At 39.7% G+C, this 22,159-nt stretch overlaps 1 protein-coding gene across 1 annotated transcript; it reads right to left on the bottom strand.

Annotated features, from left to right (window-relative positions):
• Positions 1-785: 785 nt before the first annotated feature.
• On the bottom strand, positions 786-20,904 carry EIF4E (eukaryotic translation initiation factor 4E). The gene is made up of 7 exons (XM_062492999.1): positions 20,883-20,904; positions 11,862-11,968; positions 10,146-10,241; positions 8,147-8,210; positions 6,257-6,370; positions 3,661-3,800; positions 786-1,835 (listed from the first exon to the last, which is right to left on the bottom strand). Exons 1-7 carry the CDS (start codon positions 20,898-20,900, stop codon positions 1,721-1,723), a joined length of 654 nt encoding a protein of 217 aa, XP_062348983.1. The 5' UTR covers positions 20,901-20,904; the 3' UTR covers positions 786-1,720.
• Between the last annotated feature and the right edge of the window lie 1,255 nt (positions 20,905-22,159).

Below are 22,159 nucleotides of genomic sequence, written 5' to 3'. Positions count from 1 at the left end.
TGCCTTCGTCAAGCAGATTCAACTGAAGCTTCACTGCCAGTGACTAAACTTGCTTCAGTAAGTTCTCACAAAGATCAAAACCACAGTAAGCACCTGCATTGACACTTAGCTGAAGAAAGGCTCCACAGCCCTGGCACAATCTTTAAGTATATCACACACTTCAAAAAAAGCAAGAAATCAGCAATAAAGCACTAATTTTGCTGCATGCTCTGCTTTAAGAGGTGAAAAGAAAAAGCCTCTCAATCTTTAGCTCAAAATAAGTGAACTCGACCCTCAAAATCTCCTCCATCCTGTGAACTTCAACTTCAGCTCTCCTGGAGTAACTTTCAAACAATGAAACAAAGCTTCAACGAGTTAGATATGTAATAGCAAGCTATCTAGATACTCATATTTTTACTTGTAGCCATCTCTCTGGTATGTTCTACTTGTACTTTAGGTATTATATCCTTAGAGCAGAATCACTCACTGAAGCACTTTTACTGTAGCTCCTACCTGAAACTTAACAGCTTTCTGTGTACCCTTGAAATTCTTGGTTGGCATAGAAGAAACAACACAAACCATGATCAGTTAGACCCACCACTAAGAAAGAACAGTAGCCACATTGATATAATTCCACTTTGATGTAGGGTGCTATCTAATAGGTTTATTAACAGTTTCAACAGACCATAGCTCCAGAATTTATCTTTCTTGGAAGACACTACAATAGAAGCCACAGTAGAGACTGCCTTGTCACAAGAGGTACAAATACTTGCTGTATAGATGGAGAAATAAAAGGACAAATCTAGTTGTCTAAAAGACAATTCACTGTACACATTTTATTTACAGTTTTGTACACTGTCTTAGTACGAATGGGACCGCTTTTCTACTTGAGCCATTTTAACCAAAGCAAAATAACCTAAGTAATACAAAGTGTTAAAATACAGCATAAGATACAAAAACAGACATACTATTTCTAGTAAGGAATGTAAATTATGGTGTTACATTAAAAAAATTCCACATTTATGTTCAGGAAATCACACAAAAAGATCACTGATTTGACTGAAATGCATAAATCTGTAGCAAAGCTTTGATGTTACAAAAAAACCAAAAAATTACCAAAGAATGCACAAAATGAACGTTTATTCCACCTTTGTCATATTCCCAGATTCTTCACCAAATGTTACATGAGCAAAAACAACTGAAATCAAAATATCACTAATGTTATCAAATAGGGAAAACAAATAAATTAATCTAGCAGCCATCAGCAGAGGTTACAGCAAAGATGATGCTGTATAAAAAAAATTGCTAGAAAACTGTATGCACCATACTCTTTTCTCCAAACCAGCAAAATCTTACTGCATACAATACAAATGTAAAACAGAGTAATTTCCTGCAGGTATAGAAATGCAACTTCTTTTCTGAATACTGTAGATAAATTATTTTTTGCAATAGTAATGTTTCTACCAAGCTATTACAGAGTGGGCCAGAAACACACTTATGGATTTGGGGGGTGAAGTGTAGTAAAATTCCAATTGGTAACAGTTACTTCAGCCAAAATAGAAAAATTGAACATACAAGTACAAGACAAAGGCGAATGAGACTTCTCACAGATCTTAGCAACATTTAGATGGAAATCAAATTTAAATGTAGTCCACTCTGCTTTTGAAGAGGCTTTGGTTCAGCTCCCGATCTCGATTGCTTGACGCAGTCTCCTATGAAAGAATACTCAGAAGGTGTCGTCTTAAACAACAAACCTATTTTTAGTGGTGGAGCCGCTCTTAGTAGCTGTGTCTGCATGGGACTGATAACCAATCACTATCTTTGGAGGAAGTCCTAATCTTTCCTTGTATACTCTCCTGGAGAGGGAAGGAAATAAAACAACAGTTTAAGCAAAGTCTTTAGGAAGGAATTAGTATAAGGACACCTGCTTTTAAGATCTGTGGACACCACAAAAATTTGTCTATTTAGAAAAATTTCTCAGATATTAATAAAGGACTTGAAATACAATTCTAGTGTACTGCATTTAAAACCCACTTGCAGTTTTGTAAAATTACTTCGCACATAATAGGACAAGCTCTTGCAAAAAATAATTAACAGGCCTAACTAAATGCAAAATGCAGGGACTCTATACTGCATTTGTGTGAGTATCATTAAGACCAGAAAGCTGCATTTCTACACATAGAAACAAAACAGCTATGAAGAACTCATGGTTCACAATTCCAGAACTACTAAGATTATAGAGTCACCTGAACCAAAGAAACGACAATTCCCCACAACAGTCAGTTTTAATCACCCCACACATTGTGTGGCTGCAGAGAGTTGCTGTCTTTCCTTTCACTACTGATAGAAAGCAGAGCCCCACAGACCTGGTCACAGGCACCTTACTCTACACAGAAGCTTTAAGAAAAACCAGCTTGGATCTTATGTCTTAAGAGAAAGAAGCAGCAGTGTCTGCCTTAGACACACACAGAGTGAGATGCAAGTGACTCCTGTCTGGAGCTAGTGTAATATGGGAGCCAGTGGGCAACAACGTACCTTGGTCCTTTTGTCAGTTTGCAAAAATCTTAACTTTTCCACAGTTCTCTAAAGGAGTCAACTCCTTAGTTAACAGTTAACACCACTCTAAAATGCTGTCTTGATGTCTACTAGGTTTTATTGCAACATTCTGGTAGCAGAAGAGGAATACCATACTTTTGCTTGTTTATTATTAAACACTTACCATTGAAGCCTGAAAACATGACTATATAATAAAAATGTCAGTAGAAGGCAGACACAGATTCTTAAAGGCCCAATAAAGGCAAGTGTCAAAAGAGTCATCAGGTAGTGAAAAAAGTAAGCTGCTATGCCTGACAGTTCAAGTTTGGCTTAAGACAGATGCACTAAGCCAGGAAGATAAATATTTTCATTGGCTTTCATAAGGTAAATGGCCTACAATGACAAATTTAACAGCAAGTTATTCCAAAGCATCAGTACTACAGAATCCAATATATACTTGTGTACTTAGTAACTGCAATCACATATTGATGCAAATAGTACCCATCTTGCTACACAGTAGAGCAGAACATGTATTTTCCATAGCACATATTCATAATCTGAGATAACTACTGTTGCTTACTTAAAGTCTACTGCATGCTATTACACAGGTCAAATAGCCCATGAATCTCAGCATCTGTACCTAAACAGGCAAAACTTAGGAAAACACCTGTTGAGTTTCACAGCACATCACTGTACAGCTTTCATTTTTTTCCCCTCCCAAATTTAAGTACATCCTTCTGCATTTAAGACTTGCAGCACCTTTCCCATCTTATTTGTAAGCATCACTTTTCTGGAAAAAAAAAAAATCTTATCAACGCTCTACTCTGACTACCCAACTTCACAAACTCTCAGGCTGGAACAGATTGCACATTACCTACAGTTGTTAATTACAATGCCTCATTATGAAATGAGAATTTTTGCCAAGATTTGTGTATGGGCATATGTTAGTGCAGCAGTACAGAGTAGTTACTATCTTCACTGTAGTTTAGAAATGAAGACTTGAACTCAATTTGGCACACAGTTACTTAAGCTGGGCATACAGCTCTGCACAGGCTCCAGTTCCCTGAAACACCTCCTCTATCAAGCCAATGGCTTTACATGCATGGTTACACTTCCTACAGCAGAGGCTCTGATCACATTACTTACCCTATATGCGTAACAGCATCCCTGTTTTCACATTCAGTTGTCCATATTGCTATTTTATCACCCTTAGTTCTAACATTAACAACAGCACCACACACATCATCACTGTAGTCATCAAATGACTCCCCAATAAGGCACAGCAGCTGTGAAAGAGAAAGCAGTTCAGAGTCAGAATCCTGTTCTGTACGCAAACACTCGGTGTACAACAAGGACTGAGGAACACACTTTACTGCCTACAGCCACTTGCCATACAACAGTCATTTTCTATTTATTGCAGCATCTTCTTGAAGTTCCAAATATTACAAGTGAACATACTCTAGTAGGGCATCTCCCTTCTATTCTGAATTTTCCATTCCTCCTCCTCTGCCACCTGCTGCAAGTTCTGACACAGCTGATCATTTCCACACTGCTGCCTTCCACCCCATCTTCCCAATCCAAAACAAGAGAAGAATTAAAGCACTATATTCTGCTAGAGAACACTTAACACAGATGGGCCAATCTGACATTTTCAATGTTTCCATCCATTATCTAGGCAGACTCTGTTAAGCACTATTTGCACATCAGGTACATAAGGTTTAACATCAATGCTGAAGTCTATCACTTTGGAGGTAAATTTGACCACAGACAGATGCAATCCAATGAATTGTTATTCCCTATCAAAACAGCATTTCCATAAACTCTGAACTGGACATCAACGAACCTCAACAGAGGGTTTAATACAATGCACCAATGCAAGTGCACAAATAACACAAGATGCTTCCTCCCAGGTTTCCAGCAGTGAAGCATGGAATTGGCCAGAAATATCAGGGTCACAGCCCTGCACAACATGCTGGCTGTGGAAGCGATATTTAAAATCTTCAGCTTGCAACTTGAAAACAAGCAATCTTGATAGTCAAAACTAGTGGTTTCTTGTGCTTGAGGCAGATTCACCTAGACTGTGCTGAATTAAAAAAAAAAAATCTTTCTGCACACTGAATCTGCAAATGGACACTTATTTCCTTCATCTCCACAGTATATTAAATACACTGACTGCTGTTATGTCAGTTTTCTGGTATCACTTATAACATTTGGAAATTCAACATGTTTGCAACTTTTCAAACAAAGCAGGTCTTCCAGCACCCATCAGACAAATAGGGGATGGCTTACTCGAGGAAATACAAAAAGGGCAAAGTGTGCTAAGGAATAAATCAGGTATAACTGGACATGCTTTCAACATTACACCCAACTGCAGGCTGCACACAATCACTGAGTAATGCAGGCCATAAACAGTTAAGATCAAACCACACACAAATATGCAAAATATCAACTGTCTTAATTCACATACAAGCAAAGATGGCTACCACTCTTAATAAACACTACTCAAGTACATTTTTCATGAAAGTTGCACAACAGGGAAAAAAAAGTCTTCTCAAATGAAGCCTAGTTCACTGTTAAGATCACTATATTATAATAAATATTTGTTCCACAGGGGAGTTACAAAGACGTAGGTTTTTATTGGAGAAAATTAGTTGCATATAATTACTGGAATTAAGAGATGACAAGGTCATTTTAGGGCATGTATCACAGTCACCTGGGTATTTAGGATCCGTGCCATTGCTCACTGCTAAGCAAAAAGCAGAGCCCTCCAGCCCTCAGTTTACATAGTCTATCTACATGTTTCCAAGCCATATGTCATGGCTACTAGCAGTCAGGACTCACACATGAATTAGGCCAAATACATGCAGCAGGATGTTCATTTGCTCACATTCTGTCACACTGCCCAGTACTGTATTGCTCTCTTCAAATCACAACTACAGTGACTACAAAGATCCTGAAAGTTCTGACATTTTGGACACCTCTGCTTTGATTCTAAAGGCCACTTCTCCCTTTCAAAGGGGTGCAATACTCCTTACCTCCCACAAAAACAAGGACAAAAGATGAGAGATTTGCCAAGACTGCTGTGCATTGTCCTGTCTGCAATCCATGTCCCTAAATCGTAAATCACACTGGACTGTCTTAGGCTATTCTGTCTCAGTTCCTAGACAAAACACTTTTCTATAATACATTTACTGCCATCCACACTAGAAATATATTTACCATTCAATTTTATTCTAAACAGATAACAGCAATGGAAAAAAAAGTATCTTTATGGTGTGCATATAGAGGATGAATGTGCTAGTATTGCCTATCCCAGTATTAAGGTAAATACATAAACAATAAATTTGAATGTCTCTTGTTCAACAAAGCCAAAACCTGAAAACTATTCACTTTATAAGAAACTATTTATAAAACAAATTGTTTTATCAATTGAATCAGCGAGCTGCACTCAGGACTGTAAGATTTTCACAGTAGTTCAACAGTAATGTTCTGTACATTACATGGGAAAAGCTTAATCTGTCCTGCTGAACTCCCTGTTGTTGCCTGTTACAAGGAAGTATTAAACAGAATACACCCACATGAAGGATCGCTATTGAAAAAACATGTTTCAAATACAGCCTGTCAATAAAACCCTACAGGCCAGTGCTGCCAAGAAGTTAGAACAGTGTAGCACACAAACACCAAATCAGTTAAATATATTTTCACACAAACGTAAGACTCCTCAGCTGCCACTGGTGCTTACTGTCTCTAGCCAGAAGCGATCAAGGTCACTTCGCCTCTGCTGCTTGTTTAGTGTAATTAGCCATCGGCCTCCTCGCTTGTTTTTTTCATCTTCCCACATGGGCTCAATCCCATCCTGCAAAGAAAGGCCACAGGTTAAATCAGACTCCATCTCTACTTTTCTGAAACTTTCAAAGCAGTAAGTGCACACTAATGAATTTTTAGTTCTACAGAAGCATCTCAGTCCAGGCAAAACAAAAGTCTTAGCTATGTATTAAATTTAAAAAAAACCTGAGGCAACAGGCAAGACAGCCACTTGCTTTGCCCTGCATGAAACCAGAATGTAGCTGCTAATTTTATCTGGAGTCCTTATTTTATGTCTTGCACTCTGTGCACAATCACCCAAGTGCTTCACTTATACAGATGTTTTTCACTGAAACAAGACACCTTTGGCAGTCTCTCAAAAACTTCCTTCACACACAAGGTGAAAATAAGAGGGTTTTCATTGTTGGGGAGAAAAAAATTTCCAAGTATCATTTCCAATCAAGATATTACTCACATTTTGCCAGTGGCCCTGCACTGAATTAAACAGTGTGCTGATACAGTAAAGCAGCAAGCTACTACTCCAATATCAACCAGCTATGCTGCACTTCAGAAAGTCATTAAAAAACAAAACAGAAGAATTCTGTAAAGAACTGTCCACTAAGAATTGCACTACAGAACTTATGGCTGAAAACCAAGTGATCAACATGCAGGATGGAGTGCTGTCATCTCACTTTAAATATAACACACTCACTGGCAGCTGCAGAGCTTAAACTACTTCATTGCCTTTAAGAGTACCTCTTAAGAGGTCACAACTGAAGGACAGCAGGAAGAGATTGCCCAGAAGCCTGAAACAGTTGACAATTCTATACCTGTTCCATGAAGTTTTATAATTATTATCACTTGATGACAAGCAAACACAGAACAAACACACGTACTTAAAACACAAATTAAGGATTCATGCAAAAAATACAAGCAGTATCCACAGATACCCTAATCTCTGAAGGGCCTACGGCTTCTTAAAATTCTAGTAAGGTTTCTCAGTCACCTAGAATACCATTACCTTTCCAAACCCAAGCAGCATCACCCTCTTCATTACATAAAGCTGCTGTGTGTACAAATGGTACACACAGTCTGCTGAGGAGTCCCAGCCTGTGGCTACATTTTATGAGCCAAGGAGGAACCAGACACCAGCACTTCATGGACTATTTAGGTGCTGTAATCCAGAAAGGAAGCTGCATGATAGAAGCACTACCAAGAGATTAGGATTTAGCTTAGAGCCCCAATTCATATCTCCACCCCATATGAAGCATATTTTCATGTACACTTTCCTATCAGCATTTCCTATTCACTCGTCTGGACACTTACACAGCATGTTCTAATAGTTCTTGTTGTGTGCACTTTTCTATATTACACTTAAGTAATACAGCATTTAACTGGTAGTACAAAAATTAATAGGAGTATCGTGCATCACCAGATGTAGTACCCATAAGGAATACTTGCCAACACCGCTGCGTCCCACAGACATTTTGACTCATTTTCACATCAAGTGAAGTGTTTCACATCAGAAAAATTTACATTTAATTGTCTGCACAAACACCTCAACTGTAGAATAAAGCCTAATACAGTCACAGATTAAAATCTACAGTGTGATACATCTTTAAGCTTACATGCTTGCAATTTCAGAAGTACTGACAACCTGAGTTTCAGACATTACCTGTTTGGGACTTCCTCAAAAAAATTAACATCCTGATGACATTCCCAACCGTGTTCCTAAACATCTTATGTGAAATATTTGGACAGTGTCTTGTGTAGTCAGGAAACCATCCATCAACATCCTTAACTAAAGGGAAAATGTTAGCAAGCCTACCTTAAAGAGCGAGTAGTCACAACCAGGCATTAAATTACTAGAGAGCTGGATATGGTTGTATAAACTATTGGAGGGGAAAAAAAAGCAGGATTAAAACTAAGCATTGTTTTAAGGTACAAAACTCTTAAAAGAATTTAAGACATATGACCAAATAAAGCCCAAAAATTAAGGAGCAATAAATTTCAGAAGCAACCTTATTTCTTAAGTAATTTTAACCACATAAAACTATCAGTATTAAGATGTTTTAGGCTTAAACCAGCAGAATGGACTAGGAACCCCACAACTGCTTTTCAACTAATTTCCAGCGCTTCTTTTAAACCTAGTTCTAAGGTTTAGAACTAAAGTTCAAAGTTATTAGGAACATAACTCACTGGGCTTTCATGGCAACAGATCCTGTGTCCATATGTATTCCATACATTCATTAAATAGGCATAACTATTTCTAGGGCTACTGTCACCGCTGAGAGTTTTTTAGGAGAAATGCTCAACCTTGCTATTTGATACAGTACTCTAGGTATGAATGCTGTAGGCCTGATAATTCAAATTAAGGACTCAAAAGAAAAGAACAGTTGATATTCAGAATTAAATTTACAACTGTGCAATTCAGAAAAATAAACAAAGGAGTACATACTGTCTCCTCCTCAAACAAGGAGACAGATGCCTGCACTGTCAGGGTCGGACTTCAGAAAGAGGACTGCACCTATTACAGCAACCTGTAGCCCAAGACCAACTAACATTGAGGCACAGTTCAGTATCAAAAAGAAAACTGAATACTGCGATGTTCTAACAATAAGAAGTCATGCACAGGAATTTATAACACCAGTCACAAATTTAACAGTTTGCCTCTTTGAAGTTTACCTTGACACCGAAATTCTCACCAGAACAACACACCTATTTCCCACTCCAACCACAAAGGAGGTGTAACTTAACTCCTGGCAGCTGATTTTATACTTTCACTGCAGACATCTAGATTAAGCACTTAATTACCAAGACTTTCTCAGTTCTAAAAGCTCAAAAACTCACCCTTAACCAACCTTAGTAGTGAGTTTCAAACAATCCAGCTGCCCATCACATACCCACCAATGTCAGCTGAGTGAAGGAGAGCTTGTATTGACCCCCACAGCAGGAACGGGAAAGCTGGTTACAAGCCCAGAATCCTATTCCCCTGCCAGTACTGCACCAACAAAGTTAGTGAAAAGGCTGAAGCATTTTTCCTCCCAGTGCTAATGGGTCACAGATGGGTCCTATCACTACACTCAAACCTCATCTCCCTCCATGGGGATCACATCCAAAAAAAGTAAGCAACAAAAATAAGAAGCCTACCACTCAACATAGCATGAAACAAGATCAAATACATAATGCATTTTTTTCCATTTTCAATTTCACAGCATTTGCTTTTTTTCCATGTTTCAGCATTATGGCAGGCAACGTCTTGATTGAAGCAAGTGTTTGGAAAGCACAGGCCCACCTTTAAAGGCTCTGCATTGCTGTTGGAGCCTAACCACTCTCACAGACCTTCAACTTAGAATGAAGGTCATTTTTTCTGTAACCTCTAATGAATTTTTTTCAAGGATGCCATTAATCCACATGAATCTCAAGTACTGTGCTCCAGATTCAGGCACACTTGAACATGCAACATGAGCCAGCAATCAATTTAATCAAGGAGAAAGATGTGGGGCCATGGAAGTGGCAATCAGTTGGCCACTAGAATTTACAGGTTCATGTTACTATGAGAAAGCTACTGAACAAATTAAATGTTCTACATGGCTGTCACGTACAAATGAATATAAGCAGTGTTTCAGCAAGACAACGTGCATTTAAGTGATGAGAAACTTCTCCATTTACATTTTCTTCAGAAGAATTAACCTTCAATTTTGAAGGTATTTCAGATTACACACAAGAATTTGCAGCTAACGGAGTACTTAATGGCTTTTTTCCCTTAGACATAAGCATTGCCAACAAATCCCAGAAATATCGTGCAGATTGAAGAGTCTACTTACGCCCAAAAATCTTCAACAGTATCGAACTTTGAGATAAGACGAAGATTTGCTTGCCAAGTTTTGCTCTTGTCATTTTTAAAAAACCAGAGTGCCCATCTAAAGGAGAACAAAATAAAAACATCTCGAAATTAAAGTATATTAAACCTGCAATTATTTCTTGTTATGTTCAAACTAATTGCAAACCTTAATATATTGAGTACAAAGGTCAGTTTTCATCAATAAGCTACATGATCAATTCTTTACAAACAACAACGTCTGATTTCATTACAAGAATCATGGCAGAGTTTATCAATCCATTAGGCAAATATTTCAAATAGCTTTAGAATTCTTTTAAGACTCTAAACCTCAGATGTTTCTCCTTGCTGTCACTGCAAAACTGCAATCCCCTACCACAAACAACTGATTATAGTCTAAAACAACACTAACTATTCAAACTGGGCTCCCTGGCCAGTAACTTTCTTGTAAAGGTTACACAAGCAAATTGTATCACTCCAAAGCTATGTATGACATGAAAGATCCCAAAGCACTCACATACTAGGAAAGCATAAATTTTAAAATGGAAGCTGTATTAAGTTTACTAATGGCAACCACCTCAAATTCCCACAAATTCATTGTTTGAAGTTTTAAAATTAGCCTATATAAGACAACAAGACTAAATGAAAAAAAATACCCGCAGAGTACAAACAGCAAATTCGAACCTTTCACATAAAGATGCTCTTTATGAATCTAAAAAGCATCACTGCCACAATTTAAAATGCTGGAAGAGGCTACTTAATGAGGCATTTAATCAAACAATATGGGGTTTTTTTCCCCACACTGATCATTTCAGTAGTGTTGAAATAACTCAGATTAGCACTAGACTAGATTTATCTTCTCTCAGCAGAAAACTTTAAGTCACTAGGTGTCAATCTGTTGTTTTGAAACCCCTCCTGACATTGCAAATCTGGTTTTAAAAGTTTACTCCCTTCCAGTAATAACCTCACTACACTTATAAAGAAGTGTCAGTATCAATTTAATCAAGGGGTTTAGAAGAAAGAGAAGGGAGGATGAAAGCTGAAAGACAACAAAGAAAATTGAATACATGCAGCATAGCACTATAGGGAAGCACTGTTTTCCACACTTGCTCAAAGCTTAGAAAAAGAACAAGGCTATCACTTGGCAAAAGATACCTCCCAACAAGTAACTGAGCATTCCACAGTAACTCATCAGCTCACTTAGAGAAAATTACTTCCAAACTGGTCTTTTTGAAGCTGTAAGAGGACTTGAATTTTTCATTAACTTCAAAATAAAATTTTACTTTTTATTAAAAACTAAGTTTTTAGCACTGGCACCTTGGTTTAACCAAGTATAAGGAAGAATGCAAGCTTTTCCAGCTCTAGTGGGGCAGCAGCCTCATCTCAGTGTCAGCCTGTAAAAATACAGACAAAACTATGCCTGCCTCCAACTAAAAGCAAAGCCATGCTCTTCCAAAGCACCTGGCCGCATTTTGAAAACTTGCAAAGACTTTCAGCTTCTGTAACTGCACTACCTGAAGACTGAATATTAACATCTGGATCAGATTCTCCTTATTCTGCAACCTCACTAGGAAAAAATCTTCAAAAAAACCATGAGAACTCCCAAAATACTGCTAGAGAATGTAAGGTCAGTAAGAGCTGCAAAGCCACGGGCATTTTTCTATCCCCGGCAAAACTACAATCACACTTCTGTACCATTTACCTGTTTTGTAGTGGATGTTTAATATACTGTTCAGGGCTAGCAACCTCCTGACTAGGTGCTGGCTCAGTTTTCTCCTCTTCTGCAGGTTGGGGATTGGGAGTAGTCTCCTGTTTGAAGAAAGGAGTTATTAATACATTCCTTATCAATTTTCATTGAAGTAATTTAGGTCTCTGAAGTTACTTTAGAAAGGGTGCAGCTAAGAGCCCATATAATTTACCTTGGTTAGGGGCCCAAATCACATAATGGAAGCACAAATTGTATCCCTTTATTCTTCAACATCTCAACAGGTCCTACAATAAACACTAACTGCAGAAATTTGCATTCTGCTGTTCAGAGATTTGTTTCCTATATAATTTGTTTCCAAAACGGTTTGCTATACATGCTTGTCTACTTCTGAAATAGATTTGAGTGCTATTTCAGAAATTTACAATCTACATGCACATCTACAATAAATCCACAGAGTAGTAATTTCAGAATGAAAATTATTTGTATCAGCTTCTGACACGGCATCATTTGAAACAGGTGTACAGGCTCTTATTTAGGAAAAAAATCTATTAGTACAAATAGAACATAAAACTAAAGTTCTTAGATCTAAAATCAGCTACTGCAAGCAACTAGAAACCAAGCCAGTGCATAGTTATCTTTATATTTGCAATATCATGAACAAAACAGCAGAATTTAGACACTTATCAGTTCTCAAATTTCCAACTGAAATAAATGTACTTACTGGTTTAGCATGTATTAGATTGATTTTAAGAGTTCTTTTTTCAACTTTTAGAGACAGCTCTAGAAATGTTAAATATACTTTAATATAAAGTGGCAAATTATGTTCTCTTTGCATGCAAACCCCTCAGGCTTGTCATTCAGTTCAAGAAGTTACTGTGTCAGGTTTGAAATTCCAATGCCTTTCCTTCAAACCAGGGAATACAAAGCTTTATTGTGAGGCCAAGTGTCCCTGCCAGTTACCACCATCCCTCCCTGATCTGCAATCCGTGCTAGAATATCACCAAAACATGGAATGAGGACTGTAGGTCTTTCCCAAGAGCAACTACAAAAATGCCTATACAGCTGACACCATGAAAGAAAAAGCACTTCAGTAATGTAAATAAAAGCTAACCACAGCAGACCCAAAGACGCTAGACATTCCTAAATGTGGCAACATAAGAGCAGTATTTAAAAGTTAATTTAAATTTTGTGGTTTTTACCAGAACAAATTAACATAGGACTGAATTAAGTAATGTAATGAATGAAACCGTTTACTCCAGGCTTCCACATACATTTATCTCACCAAAGCTGTTGAAAACTAGAATGGATTTAAAATGATAACACTGTTCAATCTTAATAACCAAGCTGGCAAATTTTTCTTTAGGATAACACCTAAAGATCCATCTTAACAGGGATTTTCTTCTCATTATCAATATATTTAACATTATTAAGCATGATATGTTTTACAACAGAAAAGTTACTCCTTTATGGTTGAAAATAATCAAGTATGCTTTAGTTTAACAGCCCACCTAGAAAAACAGCTCATGACACTTCAGAACACTCACATGTACCTGCATTCACAGCAAAGAGACTAAAACACCAAAATCTGACAAGAGCACTTGCCAGTGCTTTGATTTACAAATTACAATAGCACAATTCCCCTCCTCTTAATAAAACTAAATGCTTTCTGAGGATTCCCCAAAGAAATCATCACTAACAAACCCACAGAAACACAGCGTTGAACAATCTGTCAGAGCTCCTCCAGTGTAATACTACAAAAACCTAAGCAAACTTTCAAAAAAAAAAAAAAACTTACTAAGTTCCTCAAATTCTACCTAGAAGAGAATTTCTGGTGTTATCCCCACTTATTTTTGGTATCCTTCAATCACAAAGCCATCCCACTGAACAACTCAAGACAGTGCACAAAAGCAGTAGAATTCACCAAGGAAGCACTTTAATACCTTCTCCTTCACATTATCTGTATTATATTACAAAGAAATAAGTATAGACAACTAAATTTAAAGTGTAGCCCCTTCAGGGGCTTCTAACCAGGAAAGTTAAATGTGCAAATACCATGACCCTGCATGAAAAATTCTGCTGATATTCTGGAATAGAACTAAGTTTTGTGATAAAGCTTACTTTCAGTCACAATACTCTGCAGTTGTGACATCTATTATTCACAACTGATTTACAAATGCTATTACACTAGGAATTTTAACATCAAACAGACTCACTCTTGTTGAATGCAGATGCAAAGTATCTTCCAAAACCAATTTCAGCTGACAATCTCATGTTTGCTCAGCAACTAGCTTTCAATATACAAAGAGCTAATCCCAAAGGCTCCCTGGTCACTCTCCCCAAAATTATCACAACTACATAAAATGGAAGAATCAATACAAAGACACTGAGCACATGCAGGGCTAAAAACTGTTTTGTAACTTCTAACGAAAAACAACATTAGGAAGGATCAAGATAGCACGTCCAGACAAAAAGAAAAATGCACTGAGACTCAACACCTGCCTGGTACACTGATCATCATCCTTCATGTAACTACATGAAATTCTATTTTTGGACAAAGAAAACATCTGACTCAGCACAAGCATTTTACTTAAGCCCCCACCTCAATATCAAGTCCCATTAGATATTTTGAAAGCTACATGGCATTAATGAAACTCTGACTAACCATTATTCGAGCTCCTATCCAAACCAGAAAACAACAGCTCAACTGCAAGACCCAGCTAACTATGACCCTGACCCAGGACTGTGCCACTCCCCTCAAAAACAATGCCACCAGAACAGACTTTTTGTTCAGTACCAGGCTGCCCCATCAAGGATAGCTACAGGTTTACACACCAGGTATAAAGTTGGAAGCAGAAATTATTATTAAAAAAAACATTATTTCTGGCTGATCTCAGAGAAAAACCTAAAGCGGATTTTTTTTCACTTCCTTCTATTTTCCACAGCCATCAAGGAACACAGAAAAAGAACCATTTTAATTGTTGGCTTGTTAATCATTATTAGCTCCTATGTCCTTTCATCTTACAAACATTTCATTTTGGTACTCAGAATAGTGAAATAATGGTACACCAAAGCATTTTTCATTATTTGTCAAATAGAAACTAGATAAGTTCATTAGTTGGTATTTAAAGTCCTGGTATCCAAGAAATTCTACAAGAAATTGCACAGAATCCTATTCTATAAGTACCACATTAATGTTACTGTCTACATTTTAGCAATTCACAGCTTGAAACCCTGCAACTGCAACACTATTAACCCAAGTCAGACTGACTCCATCAGTAGTTTCTGGACTACTATATTTAAAACCCATTTAATACTTCACCATTGCTCATAACTAATGTATTCTTTAACCTAAAATTGACTTTACACTAAGTAACCACTGATTTTGCTGCTTTTAAAATACAAGTTATAAAACAGGGTAGTATTACCAGATTAACTGGAAACCTTCACATGGCCAATCCCACTTCCCATATACAAGACAACACATAATTAAGTGACATTTATTCACTACCCACATGGTTTTTGATGTAGGAATCAGCTTGCAGAAGTCCATGAAACATTTGCCTACTCAGCATTTACTGACTGTATATCTGCAATTACTTGGATTCTGGCACTTGCAGATTTAATTGGTGTTATTTACTCTTTCTCCACAGTACATAATGACCAACATATCAACGAAAGGTGTACGTGCCACTGGGACAGGAAACAAAGAGCATTTACAGTAAAAACTGCTTCATCAGGTTTGTCTATTAAGGACAACAAGCAGCTTGACTAGGTTTTACTACGGGTTTTCAGATGCTGCCCAGACCACATTCACGTCATTGGCTGTTTACAGAAGTTGTTTAGCAAGTCCAGTTGGAGTGCAACAATCATTGCCCAAAATGACATAACCTAGCACTAATTATGCACTCTTGGTGAAGCTAAGAAAACTAATTAGTGGAAGAGGCTTTCCAAGTCTTCCTGCATTAAAACAAAAGTTGCATTCCAGAGCTTTTACCTTCTTGTTTCAGGTTTCCAAAAGAAGAAAAGTGTATGCCCCAGTTACCTGACATCTTGGGAAAAACGATTTCTACTATCTGCTGGTCCTTAGGCATCTTGCAGGTAACCACTACAACACTACAGCTAGGATAAATTACAAGGCACAAAATTCAAGAGCTATTTATCTCAAAACATTCTGGACAAAAAAACCCCAAAATATTAAAGCACACGCACAAGCAAGGATTATATCCTGTAAAAAAACAAACCAAGTGATTTAACACAACTCTGAGAAATGAATGTAGTGGTAAAAATCATATGCAGTACATGTAATAGCAACTGGAAGAGAGGTACTAACAGCCTCCTGTTACCAATTTCAAAGTTTGAAGTAGATTTCCAGACCAGGACAAAGAAAGTATTTCTACCTGTGACACAGCAAGGCCTAACAGAGAGCAACTATCCTAACTGCATTCATCATTACTTAGAACGCCACAGATTTTTAGAAAGGCAATCACTATTATAACACAAACATGAAACCTGGTTTTAACTGAGTGACATCCCCTCAAATTACAACAGAAGTGCAACGTACATACAGGAGAACAGGAATAAAAGACTAAGTAAAGTCACACACTTCCTCCTTGGTCAAAGGTTTTCCAGGAAATATCTCAGATTTAAAAAGATACAAAGACTAGGTATAGCCCTTTTGACTTCTGCTGAATGGGTTATATACAGTTGAAAATACCCATCAGATTTTCATAATTTAATTCACCAACTTCTAACTAGCATTATCAAATAATTTACCTTAGTATCTTTATGGTTTTTGTAGCTGCCTAAGCAAGCTGCCCTTGTGCTAACATTTCTTACCCCAGTCTGTACTCTGCCGCTGCCTTTGCTACTGGAACATAAAACCTACCCATGGGATGAGTTTCCACATCTAACATTTGGTTCTAAAGCACCCAGACAAGAAAACTTCCCAAAACTGATGGGGAGAACAGTTCAGATGATTCAAAGAACAAACAAAAAGCCTCTAGTCTCCCCAAATACTCCTACACAAAAGACCTCCGCATTTAGCAAATACACTTGAGCCCCTGGTTCAACAAAGCATAGAATTTTCTATCCGCTGAAAATTTAAGACACATTCAATCTCCAAAAAAAGTTAGTGTAGAATGAATGAATGGTCAAGAAAGGTCTTCAAAGAAGAAATACTGGATGTACTACTGGCATGCCCAGTGATTGCCAAGGATGTCATACATACAGGTTATCTGAGGAACAGCACAGGGCACAAGAGAAACAGACTTCCATTAAAAAAAAAAAAACAAACAAAAAAAACAAAAAAAAACAAAAAAAAAAACAAAAAAAAAAAAAAAACACAAAAACAAAAAAAAAACCCCAACTTTAAATAGTTAAAACTTTTCTACCTTACATCCACTGCACAGAACCAAGGACAACTGGTACTTGAAGGCTGCTAGTAACACTCATGTTACAGGACACTTAGATACGTACATCACACACTTATACCTTCCTAATGTCCATGCCCTACAGAAGAACAGGTCTTAAACTTGAAGTTAAGACAACCGCAAGCTAATAAACAGCTTCTAAACTCCAGTTTAACCTCGACTATAGAATATTTTAAAAGTGAAAGACAATTTATCTGAGGAAAATGTCACATTAATTCACATTTAAAGCCTGCCTTTCTCTTTCACTATGCAGGCACTCTACACCCCTTATTTAATTCTTCCCTCTATCCCCTCAAAATTCAAACTAATCTTTACAAAGCTCCAAAAGGGACACGTTTTCTCATCAAAAAGTTTCCTATGTACCTCCACAGCTACAGGCAACACCACTAAATGAAACAGGTTATTTCATGTGCTATTTTTATGCGTTTCTTTGAAATAAGTTCAGTATTGTATATGCTGTGTGAAACGCAATTATTAAAAATGGCTTTCAGAAAAGCGTTTATCTCAAAAAAATTACAAGATGTGCAACATATGCCTCTTAGCGGAAGCTCCATACTCAGAAATGTTGTTCACAATTCAAAAGCTTATGATAGATATTCTCAATTATTAAACAGCATGAAAGACACAGGTCTCCTGTATAAATTCAGAAAAATGCAATGAGCAAGCAACTGTGTTCACAGTACTGCAGTTCAATGCTATAGTGATTTCAAACAGAGCAGGTTACTGAGCTTCACAGCAGAAATACCCAGAAACAAGAGTAAGTCTAAAGCTGAATTCAACTTACACACTAACTGTCTACAAGTAATACAAAATAAATACCTTTCAGCCTATATTGAATTTTAGGAGCTCTTATGAACTTTCCAGAATTTTAAGGTCCCACACTACTATGTTTGTAACCCCTTGAGATAATAGTTTCATTTAAATAAAGTTTTGAATCCCACCTACATATGATTACCTTCTCAAACAAGCACTTCTCAAATAACATAACTGTTATTGTTGCATGCTAAAAAAAACAGAGTCAAATTTACAACAATTGCATTTGTAACAATAATTGTCATTAAGGAAAAATATAAAATAACCATGATACAATTTCCACAATGAGGGCTTAGATTTATATGCACCTAGAAGTTACAGGCTTTGTGCAGATACACTTTAAAGTCATCTTTGGTAAACAACTCTTTACTAAAGCATTATTACTGGTTTTGTTGTTGACTTTGTGGACTTTTGCATGGCATTATCTGATCATGTTCAATCCTCCAAGGCTGTATGAGGGCCCTAACAGGTGACACTTCTGCATATTCTCAAAAATTAATCAAGAATATTTCTAAAAGAAAATCCTAGACATCACAAGAAAAACAGTTTTAATCTGTCATTGCTGCAAAGGCTTAAATCTTTCCTACAGCGGAGAACTAAACCACTGTGCAACTGGTCTGTATTTTTTTAGAATAATCTTGCTTTTTTGACAACTATTATGGGACTCTCTACTGAACTTTAGTTCCCATATTTAACAGTCTGAAACATTTTTCAAGCCTCTGAAGACTCAGTGTATGTTACTTTTGAAACCATGACAGTACTAGACACATCACTGATTGCAGCAGAAGCCTGCATTAAAAAAACCAAAACCAACCTATACTCAGTTGTATTTTCATTTCCCAAGACACATTCTCCCACCAGGAAAGCATTACAGATGCTTTTCCAAGTCCAGATTTTGCAGGCCTACAGAAAGGCCTCCCTACGATCAAGAGGTAATCCCTAACCACACATGCAATTAAATTGCTCAGCTGCAAAGCACGCAGTATTTCTGCAACACTGTGCTCCTCTGACCTCAGCCACCACACAAGTCTGACTTTAGGCTTAGGTAGGAGAAGTGAGCCAACTACAAGGACAATAAACAAAGACTCTGTCATTTACTTCAATTTGAAAATAAGCAAGCATGGGTGGTAGCTGACTCCTGAATGCAAACGTACTGCAGCTACAGCAGAACATTCAAAAACTTCATTAATTAAAATTGTTGTGAGTATTGCCCCATCTTCTACTTCTAGGAGCTCAGCAAAACTGCTCATGGTGAACAGAATCAGGGAAATCAATCTTACTGGGACACAGCACAACAGAACTATTTGTTTACTTTCTGCTACATTAGGCCTAGATCTACCTCAATGTGCAGCTAGAGTTAATGGAGAAAATGGTGTAAAACCATTTTTCTGCCAGCAGGACAGCAAGGAAAGCCACAAGGCCCAAGCCTTTAGAGTAATTTCAATTACTTGTGGCCATATTACAAATTATTTATCACAATTCCTGCTAAGCTCCACAGTCACCACAAAGCAGTGCGCTAAGAGGAAGCCCTCATCTTCAGATACGTGGGCAACTCAAAGATTGGCTTTTGAATGTGAAAACAAGAATTTAACACTGGCTGAAGAACACAGGAAGGGTGCTGCTGATGGTCTGTCTTGCACTCTTAATAACTGATACTCTCCCTGTACAAAATTGGTGTCACACAATTTGTAAGTGCAGAACCACTTCAATCTCTACCTCATAGGCAAACATACAGGGTTTGGGTCACAGAAGAAAACCATTAAGGGAAAAATCAGGGTCCCTTACACAAAAGAGCAAAGTTAAGTCTTTATTTAAACCCACCGATTTTGGATTTTTTTTTTCACTTCGTCCAAATGTTACAAAGCCTCTCCAACCAACACACTAGCTATTTATCCACAGCTGGTAAACACAGCAGCAAGACAACAGCCCTCCTTAACTGTGTTTTCTTGAAACCCTAACAGAGTCTTCTGCTGTCTTCTCCTCATGATGCACAATCATGTGGGATTAGAATAACAACTGTACTTGGATCACTTCCAGCTGTTCCAGCTCATTATGGAAGTGCAGGCTAGAGCTACGTTCGTAAAACCAAGCATAATACCATGAACGTAACTTATCACCTGGAAAAAGAAAAATAAGTACTGAATTATCACGTAAGGTCTGAAAAAATATCCAAACCCCCGAATAAAGATGACACAATCTGGAAAAGACGATTCCGTTTGCCGCGGCTGCCCCAGCAGCGCATCTGTGACTTACCGACCCCGCGCTCTCTCAGCGCGGTGCCTGTCCCCGGGCCCCAGCGTGCCGGGAACGCGGCCCTTCCCCGCTGCCGGAGGAGCCGCCCCTCGCTGCCCGGCTCGCCGCGGCGGCGGGAACCAACATGGCCACCCCCACCGCGCCACATGCGCCGGGCGGCTGCCGGGGCCGCGGGCGGGGCGCCACACAATGGGCGCCGCCGGACGGCGGGCCCCGCTCCCGCCAGCCCCTACCGGAGCCACGGCCGCAGTGCCCGGGCGGCGGTGCCGGCACGGGCACAGGGCACGGTCACAGGGCCCGCCGCCCCCTCCCCCGCCCCGGCCCCTGCGAGCGTGCGCTCCTCGCCGGCCTCCCCGGCCGGCCGCCTCCTGCCCGCCTACCAACCCGCCCGTCGGGGCGCCCGCTGCGCCCCGGCCCGTCGCGGCCGGCGGAGCGGCACCTCGACGAGAAGGAAGATGATAAGGATGCAGTGGGAGGAAGGCAAGGGAAAGGAAGGCGAGAGAGGGGACGGGGCACTCACCGGCTCCACCGCCGCCATCTTAGAGCGCTCAGATCGCGGACGCACCGCGGGGCGGGGCGCGGGCGGGTAAAGGCCCCGGGCCGCACGCGATTGGTCACCCGGTGGTCACGTGCGCCCAGCAGCCGTTTGGGGCACGATGGCGGCCGGGAAATGTAGTCGTCAAGCGCGGGGGCCGCCGGGAACCCCTCCCACTGTCGCCCGGGCAGGAAGAGGCGGGCGGGTGCGGGAGCGCCCTCTGGCGGCCGCTTCGGGAGTGGCACCACCCGCCCGCCCGCGCTGAGCGGCCCCGAGCACCAGAGCCATTTGTGCCCGAACACCGCGGTGTGCAGCGCCTCGTCCCCCGGAACACCGCGGTGTGCAGCGCCTCGTCCCCCCGAACACCGCGGTGTGCAGCGCCTCGTGCCCCGGAACACCGCGGTGTGCAGCGCCTCGTCCCCCGGAACACCGCGGTGTGCAGCGCCTCGTCCCCCCGAACACCGCGGTGTGCAGCGCCTCGTCCCCCGGAACACCGCGGTGTGCAGCGCCTCGTCCCCCGGAACACCGCGGTGTGCAGCGCCTCGTCCCCCGGAACACCGCGGTGTGCAGCGCCTCGTCCCCCGGAACACCGCGGTGTGCAGCGCCTCGTCCCCCGGAACACCGCGGTGTGCAGCGCCTCGTCCCCCGGAACACCGCGGTGTGCAGCGCCTCGTCCCCCGGAACACCGCGGTGTGCAGCGCCTCGTCCCCCCGAACACCGCGGTGTGCAGCGCCTCGTCCCCCCGAACACAGAGCTCTGTGGCCTTCTGTTCCCAGAAAAGAATCAGAAAATCATTTAGGTTGGAAAAGATCTTTAAGAACATCGAGTCCAACTGTTAACTCAGCACTTCCAAGCCCAGATCTAAACCGCGTCCACACGCGTCACATCCACACATTTTTCGGAACACTGTCAGGAATGGTGATTCCAAAACTCCTCTGGGAAGCCTGTTTAAACCAGGTAAACCCAGCCATGGGATTCATTTTAGTGTTACGATTTGATTTGTATTTTAAAAAGGCAAAGGGTTCAATAAAGAAAAACACAACAAAAAGTTCTTAACCTTTTGTAATACTGCTTGATGAAACAAATACACTAATAGTTTTCAAAGTAAAAAAAACTGGAGTGTATCTTTATCCCAGTGACAAAACAAATTGAAAAACAAAATATTTCTTCCTAAACGACATAATTTTAAAGCACATTATTATGACAAAACAAGAACATAATCTCTGAAATTCATAAATTCACAAAGTACATCAACACATGAA

Source organism: Cinclus cinclus, chromosome 5, assembly GCF_963662255.1.
Source record: "Cinclus cinclus chromosome 5, bCinCin1.1, whole genome shotgun sequence".
Lineage (NCBI taxonomy): Eukaryota > Metazoa > Chordata > Aves > Passeriformes > Cinclidae > Cinclus > Cinclus cinclus.
The sequence above is the reverse complement of the archived record's forward strand: the minus strand, read 5'-3'. Positions and strand labels throughout refer to the sequence as shown.